This window comes from Marmota flaviventris, chromosome 7, assembly GCF_047511675.1.
Source record: "Marmota flaviventris isolate mMarFla1 chromosome 7, mMarFla1.hap1, whole genome shotgun sequence".
NCBI lineage: Eukaryota > Metazoa > Chordata > Mammalia > Rodentia > Sciuridae > Marmota > Marmota flaviventris.
Genome location: NC_092504.1, coordinates 107095910 through 107112180, shown reverse-complemented (window position 1 = coordinate 107112180; position 16271 = coordinate 107095910). Strand labels below are relative to the sequence as shown.

Genomic DNA, 16271 nt, shown 5'->3' with positions numbered 1-16271 from the left:
GGAGGAGCCAGTGTGGAGATGGGGTGAATAGATAGAAATGTAAAATGTCCTACTGAGATGTTCTCTGGGAAACTGGTTTTCCGTTCTCTGGGTTAAATTGTTCTTACTTTGTTCTTCAGGTAAATCTTAAAGTGAAACATGTGGAATATGATGCATTTTACATTCCTGAGATTTCCAGTCTCGTGGACATTCAGGAAGACTACCTCATGTGGTTCTTGCATCAAGCAGGGATGGTAAGAATTCATGTAAAGTATATTTTAAACCTTTAGTCCTTTTTTTTTTTTTTTTTTAAGAGCACAAATAAGGACATGAAAAGCACACTGGAACCATATAATTTGTCTGACTTTGATAGTGTCATATCTGTCTTTCACCTAGTTGAATTTTGCATTCTGGAAACTTGGAAGTGCTTTAGGTAATCATAACTATCATGAGGAGTCATAAATGAGTCGTCACCCAGAATGTTATGAATTTTATTAGTTACCAACATTTAAAAAATCAAGGTGTCTGAGGCTGGAGATGTAACTTAGTGATAAAGTGTGTACTTAGCATATGCAAGGCTCTGGGTTGGATCCCCAAGACCACATTAAAAAATAAATAAATAAAACAAAAAAATCAAGCTATGTGAAGTAATCAGAATTCATAGAAACAGAAAGTATAATAATGGTAGCCAGGGACCAGTGTTGGGGAAAATGGGAGTTGTTATTTTATGGACACGGAGCTTCAGTTTTATAAATGAGAAAGTTCTATAGATCCATTGTATGACAGTATGCATAGTCTCAGTACTGTGAACTTTTAAAAATGGTGAATAAGGTAAATTTTATGTGTTTATTTTTTACCACAATTTTTAAAAATCCAGACATATGAAAATATGAATTTCCAGCTTTTCTTGAAACTTGGAAGATCTGGCAACACAGCCTGTCGTCCCAGATGGCACCAACTGGCTAGAGTTCAGTGGTGGCTCTTTAGATGAGGCTTTATGTGTACCACAGTCCCCAATGCAGATTGATTTATCCCTGACATCGAGGAATGTATCATTTGCTAATTATTGTCTTCTGACAGCCAGCCTACTTTAGTTGTCATGTGCCAGTTGCCTAGACCCTGTATGTCACCTCTGATTTAAGACTGTTTGTGTGAGAATGTTGCACATCCCTGACCCAGCTTTCACATATGTTAGACATTTGTTCAGGGGACTGTGGATTCCTGCCTACCATCCCTGGCATTGAAGGAACTGCTCAATTTGATTGCAGACTGGCTTGGTATATGTGCAAGGCTCTTCAGGAGTCCCCATCTGTGGCATATGTATAAATTTGAGTTATGTCAGAAAACAGAATGATAATTTGGTTATTGTATTTAGTGAAGCTATGTGCAACAAATACATCTGAGGTGAGTCTTTTTTGAGTTGAACAGATTAATCAGCAACAGTAGGGTGATATTTTCCCTGTAGAGTTTTGGAGTTCAGCAGTGGTCTCCAAAAGCTAGACATTTAAATAGGTTTATTTAATTAAACAAACAGGGTTGTTTTCTTTGTCAGATAATATATGACATGTGCTGAACATAAAGTTGTATTTTTTTCTGTGGAGAATTTTAAAAATTGATGGTGTTATAATTTTAAAAGATTTTATGATTACCCTGAAAAAAACAAAATATTTTTAAATATTTAGTATTCTAAATGAGTTGACATGGGAAATTTAACATGGAGGTACCAATGAACTGTGTTCTCACTGAATTTAGAAATTGTGAAAGATAAGCTTTTCTGTTTTATCATTTTGTGATTTTTTTTCCATTAAATAATAAAATTCTAAGCACTAAAATAAGCCTTATAAACTATTTAAGCTAATTGCTTTGTTTCCAGGTGAGGAAATGGATACCTGGAGAATTTTAAAAATAAACAATTTTCCACCAACTCAATAACTTTTTTTTGTTTTAATTAATTACACATGACAGTACAATGATCTTGACATATCACACACTTGACCCACAAAATAATTTAAAAAAATTTTTTGATCCTGAAAAAGAAGTTTCTCATGTAAAAAAAAAAAAAATCTAGATTATCATGACTATAGTCTCTGAATGGAGGTACTTAGTAACTTTAACATTTGTTATAGTTCCTTTCTCTCAAAATGTTATAACCAAGTATCAGATCTTGGATAACAGATGCCCATTTCCTCTTCAGTAATTAATGTAGTTATTAAGGAAAGATACAAAATTAGCTGTACTTGGTGTGTGACAACCCCAGCCCTACAAATGGATTTTTAAAATTAGTTTTTTAGCTTGGTACCAGAGAAAGCAGTATATAGCACAGAGCACATATTTCCATCAAAAGAACTGGATTCAAATCTCAACTCTGGTCTACTGGCTATGGCTTAGACAAGTCACTGAATTTCTGTAGGCCTAGCATCCTTATTTGTGAATGAAAATTATAATAGTATTGTGAGAATTCAGTGGGAGAAAGCGTGGAAAGAGGTCCCTCTTGGCAGAGTGCTTGGCATTATAATGAGCCCTTAATAACTATTTTAAGCAGTTCTTCAGCACCTCATGAATGTCATATGTCTGGACTGGTTACTAGAGATGGAGACATGACCTGGATAAGGTGACTGTCTTTGCTAGTGTATTCAGTACAGAGGCTGCAATGGAAAATTACAAAGGATTAGAGTACATTTGTGCAGATATAGCATTCTAAAGTGGCTGAGTTTTGCTCATTTTAAGAAAAGATGATAATGGTTTATTTCAGTTAATAAGTTGCCATCATCTGTGCTTGAAAACTAAATAGCACAGAGTTTCATTGTAAGCTCCCATAGAGGGCAGCACAGGTAAGGAATTCATAAATCCTTTGAAAATAAAAGCTGGAAAAACCTTGACATCTTGCTGTATTAAAGGAGATGCAGCTCAAGGGGGCAGTACCTGTATTGTACAAATGTTAGACAAAGTAAACCCTGAGAAGAGGTGGCTGGGTTTCCTCCCCAGGACTGCAGGTTTTATGTAAATGCATACTGCCTTAGTCACAGCCACATTTAGGAAACATTGGCACTAAAAAAAAAAAAAAAAAAAAAAAAAGAGTTACTCTTAGTTTGTCAGTTCTATACCATTTACTTGCTCACTTGCTTCTATTTCATACACTTCAAAAGTGAATTTAGGTCACAGTGCAACCCCATTTTGGGTCAGAACCCTTGAAATATGGTCCACTAACTTTGCTTTAGAATTATTTTGGGGCAGTGAATGAGAAACAGCCTTGTATGAGGTGATCACATATCCGATCAGCCTGTGTATGTTTGTTTCTAGGTTAAAAACAGCAGTAGTGACACAAACATCATTCAGACTCATTTCACATAATAGAGAAATGCCAGTATTAATACAATTTCTTAAAGTCAACCTTTATAAAAGAAAATCAGTAAAATTATTTTTCAAATATAAAAATTCATAGACTTATAAAAAATTATAGAGTATAGAGCGACCTTCATCTAGATCTGCAACTTCTTTTGATTGAGTACTCTTCCTTCCTTTGCCTTCCTTAGAGTTGGCACCTTGACTCTCTGCCTGCCTTGGTAGATCCCCTGCAGACATCTCTAGATCACCAACTCTGGGTAGCTTCACTCTGGCCTTGGCTCTAGCTCCTATCTGAGGAAATTGGAATTTCATTCCCGCCAACCCACCTCACTGAGAGAATGGTGACCCTGTCTCAATTTAACTCCTCTCCTTCTCTAGTAGAGAGATTAACCTTCCAACTGGGTTCTTTGACATTGGGGAATAGGGAAGAATCAGTGAGGGGTGATGAGAGGGACTAAAAGTGCCAAAGGTGGGTATTAAAGGTGGGCAGGGAGGCTTGCGGTGGGCTTGCACAGGGAGAGGATGGTAAAGAATCAGAACAGGAATGGGACTGGAGAGAGCCAAGAGATAGATATAACTCCTGCTGATGGCTGAAGTAATATATTACACCAATAAAAATACTAGTACTTACAAATGTGAGGTATATTAGGACCCTGTAATGCTACAGGTATTTTTGTAGTCAATGTTAGTGATATCCAAGCACAGGCTCAGTGCCTGATGAACATAGAAGCCAATATCATGGCACCAGTTTTTGTACACACACACGCACATACACACGCACACGCACACGCACACACAAAGAGCTTTTTCGTACAGATAACTAGGAAGGAGGTTAGGAGGTGTAAGCTCAGATATTCTGCCCTGATAAGTTGGTATGTGGAGTTTATAGGGAGTGAGAGAGGAGAAGCTGGCTAGAAGGGGAAGTTTTAGGGTTCTTTTGTGCAGGTGCATACAGTCCTCATTCCTCTTCACAGGTCAAGAGGACCTGTTTTGGGAGGAATTATGTTTGGCATAGGGGATTTTGAGCATGTGATGTCAAATGTCATTGACTAGTGAGCTGGTAGCTTTTGTGCATGTCCATTCTTGAAAAGATGGCTTTGCACTATCCTTGAGTGGATTCTGGAAAAACAACTTGAGCACTTTGTTATTTAAGGAAATTATTTATAGTTATGTCCTTACCTTAGCCAATTTCATTATTACTTCTCCTATACATCACTTTTTACATTCAAATTGTTCAAATATTTACCTTGTCTTATATACCAACATACATTCAAGAACGTCTCCCTTGAGAATAAACAAACAATGCTTATAGTAAACTGATTTTTCTTGAGAAGAATTAGAAAATCCTAAATATTGGTATCAGTTTTAATTGAATTTCCCAGGATCTTTTGTAAGTACCTAAACTTGAAGAATTTTATTTTCCATGGTAGTATGTTATAGCATAGTTGTTGTTTTTAAGTATGTCCAGTTCTTAAATTCAAAGTAATTGGATATGTAGGGTATGAGAGTCAGTCTGATTGACCTGGATTATATAGGCAAGAGTCCATACCTGGTCTCACTGGACTGGAAGTGTCTGTGATGATTGTTTTTTAGTCTAAAGAAATGTTCCATGATCCCTAGAGGCATCTAGTTCTAAAGGATTAACTGGGTAGATTTTAATTAAAATTGCCTTTAAATGATCTTATTTAAATATGCATAAATCTTATCAGAGAGTCCTTGGGCAAAAGCCCCAGCTCTGGTAGTCCCAACAGACTAAGCTTGACCATCCATCTCAATGTGCCAATCAAAGTGCAAGAAAGGAGCTTTAATCAGTGTGGTCTTTCTGGGAAGAACAGAGAAAGGGGTACAGTGACCAAAGATCTGTCATCAAGGAGTTGACAAACTTTTTGAGGTTTTATAGAAAAGGGAAACAAAGCAGGGTTGTAGGCTTGTGTGGCTGAGTGGTTTGCCTAGCTGGTAGCATGTAAGTGATACAGGTCAGGCCATGGCCTGGTTGATCATACATAACCAGGCAGGCCATGGAATGGTTTTGTGAGGTGGCTGGTTCCCTCGAGTAGGCAATCAGGTTCCTATGGGGTGACTACTTCTCTTTAGAGGGGCAGCCTCTTCCTGTCATGGGGTAAATGCTCCCATTTAGGGGGGTGATCTCAATATGGAGCACTCTGGCTCCAGGGTTTTTCTGTTCCTGGAATTCAGTGTGATTGCAGGTTTAGGGCAATGACTAGAGACTTCTAGGTGCCACTGCAAAGGTTGGGCAGTGAAACATCCGTGCAAATCTTGAAAATATCGTACTCTTATCTTGGTGTCCTCGGTCTAGAAAGGAGAATAAGATAAGTTAGGTAAATTTCAGCTTCATGACCTTGTATAATACTCCATAAGTCATTAACATGCCCACATGCAGAGCTGATCAGGGACCTGACCCAACATTCAAATAATCAAGGAGACAGATACAAAATGAAGGTAGAAATGTCAGGTTTATCTTGCTTTTAGTTTCCCACTGGCCTGCAGGCCAGTGTCATTGCTTTTGGCAAAAGCAACCTAAGTTCCTTTGATATAAACACAAAAGGAAGTTTACATTTCTTATTCATGTGGTATTTAAACAATTATTAAAATGAATAAAATGCACATTAACCTCACTGACTTCATGTGGAGGGTAAAACCTAACCACTCTTGCATTGTGGATGGGGAGCACCTACACTCTCAGGTGTAGCTCCTAAATTTCACTGCCTGTCGGCCTGGAATGACTCAGCTCCTTTCTCCTCTCATCTGCTGTTAAACCTCATTCATGCAGCAAGCCTGGCCTTTTCTTTGAAAGTGAAGCATTTTCCTGGCAAGACTGCTTTTCTCATTACCCTTGAACAATTAAGTATTTATGTGGCACTGTCGGTAGACACTAAAATAAATGTAAATTGTGTGGTAACATAATTATGAGGAAGTCATTCAGAATGTGTTTGTATTATGTTTAGGAAATCATTTTTAAAAAAACCACTCTTAGGCTGGGTGCTGTATCACACACCTGTAATCCTAGTGGCTCCGAAAGCTGAGGCAGGAGAATTGCAAATTCAAAGCCAGCCTCAGCGACTCAGTGTGAGACCCTGTCTGTAAATAAAATACAAAATAGGGCTGGGGATGTGGCTCAGTGGTTGAGTGCCTCTGAGTTCAATCCCTGGTACCAAAAAAAAACAAAACAAAACAAAAAAAAAACTTTCAGATTTCAGAACAAACCCATGGTTATGTTTGTTGGAGAAATATTGGTACAGATCAACATATGGTCTATGTTGTCAATATTTTTGTTGTTGTTTCTGTTAGATTATGTAACAAATGTTACTAACTTGACAAATTTTCACAATAGATTTCTCTTTTATCTGACATATGAAACTAAAACATAACCTGTTAGATATACTTTATTGTGGTCATATTTGTTAAGTTCTTTACCCACAAAAATCCATTCACATGTTCATGGAGTATCTTCCACAGGCAAAGTACTGGTCTAAGTGCTGAACCAGGATATCTTTTCTTTCTACAAATGTGGTTTCTCCTATGTGAGTGCGATGGAACATGGAATACGCTAAAAGTAAAATGTAATTTTTATCACAGGTTCAGCATCCCAAATCTGAATAAATAGTTGCTCAAAACTATGAAACTTTTTTAATGCCAACATGATGTCACAATTGAAATTTTTGCACTGTGAAACTTGTACACAATTACCTCAGGCTAGGCCTATAAGATGTATCTGAAACAAATGAATTTCATGTTTAAACTCGGGTACCATCCCTGAGATTTCTCATTTATATATGTTTAAATATTCCAAAACCTAAAAAAATTCAAAACATTTTTTTGAAATGTTTTTCAAATAAGAGATAACTCAATTTACCCAGCAAAATTAACCTGTGAAATCAAGGTTGTGAATCACCTGTTTTAGAATTAGGTTTCGTTATTAATGCTGTGAATTATAAACAGTTAGTGAAATGGCCTTTAAAGATCCTTTAAAACTTTAAAAAAAATTTTTAACTCTTTTTCTGTGTCCATCAAAGCATCTATTCTTTTCTATTGAAATGTAGCCAGCTGTTGAAGTAGTGTTAGTTCGATGGCTGAATGGTCAGATAGGTTATGTTTTATTTATTTATTTATTTTGGGTACTGGGGATTGAACTCAGGGGCACTTGACCATTGAGCCACAACCCCAGTCCTATTTTGTATTTTAGAAACAGGGTCTCATTGAGTTGCCTAGTGTATCGCTGTTGCTGAATTTGAACTTGAGATCCTCCTGCCTCAGACTCTTGAGCTGCTGGGATTACAGGGGTGTGCCACTGAGCCTGGCTATATATTTTATTTTTTTAGTTTACATTTGGGGGGTTAATAATTGAGGTTTTAGGGGCTGGAGTTGTAGCTCAGTAGTATAGCACTTGCCTGGCATGTGTGTTCTATCCTTAGACACAATACCTTTGTTTTATTTTTATGTGTGCTATATACAACTAAAATAATAATAATATGTTGCTTAAAAGAAACAGGTTTTATAATCCAAGTAAGAGACTTTTTTTTTCTTTACACAGAAGGCTAGATCATCTATAATACAGGTAAATGATTCTTTTAAAATTTACTTATATATTTTTCTAATAGTATTCTCTGTACAATACTGTAATACTGCCAATACTATGTCTTATTTTAGGATGCTGTAACACTTTGTTCATATCCTTTCATTTTTGATGCCCAAGCTAAGACCAAAATGTTGCAGACTGATGCTGAACTACAGATGCAGGTATCATGTTTAAAAAAGTTATTTTCTCTTTTTACTATGTGTGTGTGTTTTGTTTAAGTTCTAGACATCGTTGTAATTTTCCTAAAAGGAATATCTGGGTGGGATTCCATTATAACTGTTAAAAAAGTTCTACTTTTTCTTTCAGTAATTTTATATTTAGGCCCCAAAGCTTAAATATTTTATTTAAGATTTCAAAAATAATAAATAGTGAGAATGTGGCAAGACAACAGACCTTGGGTTAAGGAAAGTAAATTGAGGGATAGTGACTAGGAATTACATGGCAGAAACTAATAGCCATAAGAGTTATTAAGTAGATCCATTTCAGCATCAACTCCCAATCTTCAGTGATGAGGATGTTCCTCTCTTCCTTTCTCATGAGAAATTATATGACTCGCTTCTAGGTAGAAAGAGAAAAATCAGAGAGCTTTTCCTATATCTTCTCTTTCTTTTGTACCTTCAGATCAAAACTGTCAACAGACCAAAATGGTACACCTTGGGGTGGCATATTCTAAACCCCTTCAATGTTATCAATCCCATATCTCCTCAATTTGTTTTTTTTTTAAACATCAGAAATTCATTAGTTGCTCAAAACATTACATTGATCTTGACATAACATATATCATACATTTGTTTCAAATAGGGTATGAATTCTTATTATTCCCCCCGTGTACAGATTGCAGGATCGTGTTGATTATACAGCCACGTTTATACATACTGCCAAACAAGTGTCTGTTGTATGCTGCTGCCCTTCCTATTCCCTCTCCCCTCCCCTCCCTCTACCCCATCTACCATAACTCATTTATCTCACTCTCTCTTATTTTTTTTCCTCCCCTTCGCCTCACATCCTCTTATATGTATTTTTAATACACATATATGAATGCACATTTATATAGATCAGGGGTGGCAGATATTTTCTGTAAAAGCCACATAGTTTATATTTTAGACTTTGAAAGCTGTATGGTCTCTGTTACACAATTCATCTCTGTTATTACACAAAAGCAGTGATAAAAAATAATAAATGAATAAATATGAGTAAGTGGCAGTATTTGAACAAAACTTTATCTACACTGAAATTTGAATTGTATATATATTTATATGAGAAAATGTTATCCTTCCTTTGATTTTCTTTTTTCTTCTGATCACTTATAAGTTTAAAAACCATTTTTAGTGGGAGAGATATGCAAAAAACAAGCAGCAAGCTTCATTTGATCCGTGGGATCATAGCTTATTGACTCCTGACAGAGAAAGAAATAATTAAGTGGAGTTTGGTGATCTTTATTAAATAGAAACCTAAGTTATAGGGATTTATTTAATTTATTTTAATACTTTTTTTGGTAAAACATAATTGATTTTGTAAGTCTACAAACATGTTTGTGAAGTTGCAATCAAAATCTTCCAGTTCCTACTATTGATGGATATGTACCTTCATTTATTTTTCTGTCTCTCCACCTTTGCCTTTCTGTCTATTCATGTGTGTCTGTTTTTGTAGTGATATATCCATGACATTGACAATTTAAAGCCTTCCCAGAAAAATGGATGCCTTTATCAAAATGAAAACTTTTTAACCTTTTAGTGATTATTAGGTTTCTTTCCTGCCACTTTTAAAAGTCATGGCTTTACCTGTTCTGCCATGTTTCTTTAAGCACATTGGTATTTTAGTCTTAACCAGTTAATCTAAATCACTCCTCTGGATCTGGTTATAGATCATAGGATTCATAGACTGTTTCAGTTAATCTGAGCCAGGTAAGAAAGACTTGTATGCTGTGTGAACATAAGTAACTTGAAAATGTGTAAGCGAAGGAGTGGGTGGGAGACAAAAGAATGCAGTCAGCCTTCTCTGGTTCCAAGGCACAGCTTGCTCTATGGCTGTACCTCTCTGAGCATATGCCAAGGCATAGCAGGTTGTTCTTCCCACCCACAGGGGTACTCTGAGTAATTGTGTTTTGGGCATGCTGTTCCAGGTGGCAGTCAATGGAGCCAATCTGCAGAACGTCTTCATGCTTCTCACTCTGGAGCCTCTGCTGGCCAGAAGCCCCTTCCTGGTCCTTCACGTTCGCAGGAATAACCTCGTTGGTGATGCCCTAAGAGAGTTGAGCATTCATTCTGATATTGATTTGAAAAAGCCTCTCAAAGTGAGCTGCTTTAGTGTATTTCTCTAAATACCTTCATAAGTTTTCTTTAAGCAGTGAAAACAGCAAAGATCTTATTAAAATTGTGAAGTGAAATCATTACTTTCTTTCATTTTACAAGAATTTTATCACTTCCTCCTGTCAAATCACCAAACATCTCAATGTAACATCAGATTAAAAATACTAGTGGATTATTCAAAGAATGATAGGACTTTGTTTCTGCTGTCTTTCTTATACTCTCTTTAGACTAAAGATAAGCAAACAACAACAACAAAAATAGAGCTTCATCTGAGTACCTAGGAAGATTTGATTGTTAGAGATTTAAGAGAAGATAAAATAGGAAAATGTAAAGGTGTGAAATTGTGTACAGGACTTATGAAGATAGGTAAATTTAGCAATCTAAACTTATTAAATGAAGAAATTATCTTTTCCCTTAGATCATACATGTTTGTATTACTCCTTATTGTATTACTAGGGCTTTGCATGATGCTTGGTGTACAGTAGATGTTCTAGTTATTTCAAGTTGTTTAAAAGTATCTCCATATCTTTATTTCCACTCCTGTTGTAAACACTGGTTTTAGAAACATAATAAGCAAGAAATGAAACTGATTATTTCCATAATATTGTTATGCTTTTCAAAATGTCTAATAAGTCCCATCAATTTGCCTAGTTATTCTTCCTACAACTTCTGGTTTATATTTAGATGCTGCTTTTCTTCTTATTGCTGTTTTCAATCACTAACCCAGATGGGGCCGTTCTTGCTTTGTAGTGTGTTTGAGTTGTCTCCTGCCGGCATCTGTGCAATCAGAGTCCTAGTATTTGTCCCCACCGTTATTCTTGTCCTGCTTTAGACAGAGTTGAATACATCCACAGTATAAGCTATTTCAAATATTGTTGTTAGCTCTGAACCTGAGCTGTTATCTGTAAAATGGGGATGATGATAATTTTTATACATAAGGTTGTTTTGAAGTTTAGGTTAATAGCTTTTTAAGTCCTGGCATGTGGTAAACTCAGTGTCATTTGTTGGTTTGCTGTAGTTGTTACTCTTAATGACCATTATGGGTCCAACATGCCTATTTATAGCCATTCATGGAGCCCCTCTTTCTTTCTGCTTAGTATGCCTTCCTCCTTTCCACATGCTTCCGTGACTTCAAGAATCCTGTTGAGAGTATTTCTTTCAGAAAGTATTCTTTTACTCAAGTTTACCATTGTTTTTCTCTGTGTTCCAGAACATTTACTTCTTATTATATATTTTACTCTTTGAAAATAAAATGGCCTTTTTTTTTTTTTTTTTGAGGTGGGGAGATACCAGAGATTGAACCTAGGGGTGCTATATCACTGAGTCACATCCCCAGTCCTTTTTATTTTTTATTTTGAGATAGGGTCTGGCTAAGTTGTTTAAGGTCTTGCTAGTTGCTGAGGCTGGCCTTGAACTTGCAATCCTCCTGCCTCAGCCTCCTCTGTCACTGAGATTACATGTGTGCACTACTGTGCCCAACTTAGTGCTTCTTTTATGTTTATCTTACTCACCTTAAATAGGTGGTAGACTTTCTGTGAACATGTGCTAAACTTCTGAGTTTCTTTGTATCTTAAAGAGCACCTAGTAAAAATTGTGTGCATCTATAAGTGCCTTGTTAAACATTTATGCCAGCAGCCGTCACCAGTGGATATACCTTGGAGTTTTCCTTGCATTGGTTATAGCCCATTATGTCTTCCTTCTTTGTCCTGACCTTAGAAGAGAATCTTCCTGAAAAGAGGGAAAAAAAAAGATGAAACTTGTCATAGATTTACCTGAAATATTAACTCTATTTTCATGATTTTAAGGTAATCTTTGATGGGGAAGAAGCAGTTGATGCTGGTGGTGTTACAAAGGAGTTCTTTCTTTTGTTGTTAAAAGAACTTTTGAATCCCATCTATGGAATGTTTACCTACTATCAGGATTCACATCTCTTGTGGTTTTCAGATACAGTAAGTTCATAATGTCGCAAATGGATTGCGTTAAACTTTCTTTGTTTATCATTTGTTTGCTTTTTGAAGTGCCTCCTGCATGCTAGGCAAGTGCTCTACCACTGAGCCACATTCCCAGCCCTGGTTTCTAACTTGGAAAGGGAAGCATAGTAAAGAAATAATAATTTAAAAGAAATACATTTTCAAGAAAAGAACTTAAAATATCTAATGTATCCAATCTTTATTTTTTGCCTGTTGTCTGGACCTCATATTGCATTTTGTCAGCCATGAACCCCATTGCCATTCCCAGTAAGTAAGATTCAGGTCTTACTACCCATGAAGGGAAAAAGGAATATGGTGTGACAAAGAAGTTGGTTTTGTGATGTGTGAAAAGTCAGTACTCAAATGTTGTATTTTAATAACAATGTGTATTGATTAACATGCACACATAGACATATTTTATTTTTAAAAATTTAGTAGGAAAGCAAAATTTTAAAAGCCATTTTCATTCAGTCTATAATTTATTTATTTATTTTTCCGGAGTTTTATCCCCAGATCTTCACTGTCCCAAAAGGTAGTCACCTACCATATGTGGCTATTTAAATTAAACTTAAATAATAATAATTCATTTGCTTTTGCACCAGCTGCATTTCAAGTGTTTAATAGCAAGTGGCTACCATAACAGGCAGCATAAAATAGAGTGTTTCCATCATTGCTGAGAGTTCTGTGGATAACTGTGCTCTAGATAACTGTAAGCTGTTCTCTTTATCACTAGAAGATCCATAAATGCTTGACTTTGTCTGCCTTGCATCTTTTGGGGATAGTAGATGTCAGGGGTGTTTCTTTGCCTTGAAAGTAACTAAATATGAATGTGATCTTTATTACTTTATACTGAAACTTTTCAGGTAAATAGTAGAGTGTTTTAAGGGCTGCAAATGCTGCATTTATTTTTTAACACATTTATGTACATTCTAAAAGTGTTTTGTAGAGCACAACTGGTTTCACTTGATTGGCATAACCTGTGGACTAGCTATCTACAACTCCACCGTGGTTGATCTCCATTTCCCGTTGGCTCTTTACAAAAAATTACTGAACGTAAAACCTGGCTTGGAAGATTTAAAGGAACTGTCACCCACTGAAGGAAGGTACAAAGCTAAAAGATATGCAGATGGGTGTGAGGAACTGATTTAATTGCCTTTGGCTCAGGGAGTAAAGGCTGAAAGTACCATATGCATAAGTTTGAGTTTATGGAACCCTCATAGTCCATTGTATGTGCTTTGCTTAAGCTGTAGCCGCACAGCTAGTTTCTAGAAGCACTATCTTTATCACTTTTAAGGACAGAGGAAAAAAATAAAAGAGGTTATAGCTGCCCAGAAAGACAACATCTCTGCTTTCTTATCCTAAAACAAATATTTGAACCTTTTGAAACTTGTCATAGTACAGAGAAAACAGAGGGAATATTGAAAAAGGAGACTTTAAAACAAAAGTTTATTGGCATGTAATTCACTTACTATACAGTATCCATTTAAAGAATACAGTTCAGTGACTTTATTATATCCAGAGTTTATGACCATTCCATAGTCACTTTTAGAATATTTTCATCACCCTGCAAAAAAACAACAAAACCTGGCACTCCTTTGTCATCATCTATGAGCATCTTCATACTCCAGCTCTAGGCAACCACTTATCTACTTCCTGCCTTGTCAGCTTGCTTGTTCTGGCTATTTTACATAAATGGAATCATACAGTATGTGGTTCTGCATATATGCATACACACAGCATAATTTCAAGGTTTATCTATGTTGTAGCATGAATTTTTATTTCATTTTTAATTTCCAAATAAATCAGTTGATGGACATTTAGGTTGTTTCTATTTGGGGGCTATTATAAATAATACTGCTGTGAACTTTTGTGTATAAGCTTTTGTGTAGACATAAGTTTTAATTACTATTGGTATATACTAGGAACGGAATTTTTGGTTCATAGTTCTATATTTAGCCTTTTGAGAAATTATCAGACTATTTTACAAAGTAGTGAGGCCATGCTCTTATATCATTTTCTTTCTGAATCTTAAAGCCTCCTGTATTCTTGAGTTTCTCTACATTGATTCTTTTGGTACCAAGTTTTGAACCTAGGGGTGCGTAATCACTGAGCAACATCCCCAGCCCTTTTAATATTTTATTTAGGGACAGAGTCTTGCTGAATTGCTTAGGGCCTCGCTAAATTGCTGAGGCTAGCTTTGAACTCAGATCCTCCTGTCTCAGTCTCTCAAACTGCAGGGATTACAGGTGTGTGCCGCCATGCCCAGCTCTATATTGCTTTTTAGTCAACATAAGATCAAGTACATAAAAAGACAGCTTTAGCAGGGAGAGAACATCATCTTTTATGGCAAAAGGAAGGTGGTCTTTAAGGTAAAAATGAGACTGTTAACATCTCTGGTACAAACACCAGAACTGAGAAATCATCAAGGGTAGGAGGGGTTGGAACACTTAGAAAGAGAAAATTTAGAAGGAATTAAAAAAAAAAAAAAAAAAGGCAGAGAAGAACCAGGCAGTGTTAATTTTTTGATTACTAAAAGAGAAGGCTGGAGAATGACAGAAGTGTGTGCTATTTGCTTTGCCAGATTGGCTGAGAATTATATATTTTAAGTAATGATTTTGGCTGGTTAACCTGGTAACAGATTAAATTCCACATTAGGAATTTTCATTCTGGGCAACTCTTGATGGAATTGCAAGAGAGAAGCTCACTAAAGAAGAAAGTGTGAATGAGGTCTAGTTTTAAGAATGTATTCCCTTGGGAGTTGGGATATGATTACTATTGATATAAACACATTCTTCTTTTAAGAGTACATTTTTTTTCTTGCCAGAGATGGTGGCGCACTTCTGTAATCCCAGAAATTCAGGAGGCTAAGGCAGGAGGGTGGCAAGTTTGAGGCCAGCCTGGGCAACTTAATGAAACCTTGTCTCAAAATAAAAATTAAAAGTGGGTTAGGGTTGTGGCTCAATGGTAGAGTGCTTGTCTGTGTTTGATCCTCAGCACCACATAAATAAATCAAATAAAGGTATTGTACACATCATCTACAACCAAAATTTTAAAAAATATATTAAAAGGGCTGGGGATGTAGCTTAGTTCTAAAACGCCTCTGGGTTCAATCCCCAGTACTACCAAAAAAAAAAAAAAAGGTACGTTTCTTCAGTGTTCATTAGTTCATTTATTAGATAATAAAGTATCTTTATGATATAGTGCCTATTGCATTAATAAGCCATTAAGTGGTGCCAACCATAATGCCAAAAACTATAAACCTGAATGGTAAAGTCCCCAAAGTCCAAAATTTTGAAAATTTCAGTCCTCGAAGATTGAAATCCTGAAAACCACAATTCCTGTTGAGGCCAAAAAAAAAAAAAAAAAAGAGAGAGAAAGAAAGCAATATAACAGGGATGGGTAGAAATCTAGATTCTGGAATATAATTAATGCATTTACTTTCTCTCTCCTACTGGAGATTGAATCCAGTGCCTTGTGCATGTTAGGCAAGCATTCTACCATTGAGCTACATTCCCGGGCTTTAGTCCATTTTCAGTCATCAGCAGGATACTTGCATTGTATTAGGCATAATGAATGCCTAGGAACCTGGTAAAGATGTGTCTGTGAAGGTGTTTCCAGAGATTAATGTGTGTCTGAGTGGATGAGGTGGAAAAGATATGCCCTCAGTGTGGGTGGGCATTGGCCAAGCCAGCCACTGGTAGGGATGGGCCCTGGAGAGAACAGGTACTGAGAGCCAGCTGTTCTGAGATGGGACAGTAGAACTGTAGGCTCACTGGCCTCAGGACTCTAGGACCTATACCTGCAGCCTTCAGGCTTTTTTACTTTTTTTTCGCCCCCCTCCACTATTTTAAGTTGTCAGCATGATTTTCTTTACAATTCTCTATGCTTATGTATATTTCATCATTGCATAATTTCCAATACTGTATGTATAAATCATGCAGAGACTTCAAGAGTTTATTCATTTTATGCAATTTTTTGTAAATTGGACTCCATGAAAGTATATTATCACAACATTGACATTGTGTTAGCATTCTGCATGTACATAAAAAATCTTGAAATTTCCTCAGTAAA

The 16271-nt window shown here is 36.3% G+C and overlaps 1 protein-coding gene across 2 annotated transcripts in view; it reads left to right on the top strand.

The window, feature by feature from the left end:
* Positions 1-16271, top strand: part of Herc3 (HECT and RLD domain containing E3 ubiquitin protein ligase 3) — a 136173-nt gene that overhangs the window by 83127 nt on the left and 36775 nt on the right. For both annotated transcript variants that reach the window (XM_027926600.2, XM_071614548.1), the window contains exons 16-21: positions 120-233; positions 7877-7900; positions 7993-8082; positions 10044-10214; positions 12036-12179; positions 13137-13303. In XM_027926600.2, coding sequence (XP_027782401.1) covers positions 120-233; positions 7877-7900; positions 7993-8082; positions 10044-10214; positions 12036-12179; positions 13137-13303 — 710 coding nt within the window. The remainder of the gene's footprint in view (positions 1-119; positions 234-7876; positions 7901-7992; positions 8083-10043; positions 10215-12035; positions 12180-13136; positions 13304-16271) is intronic.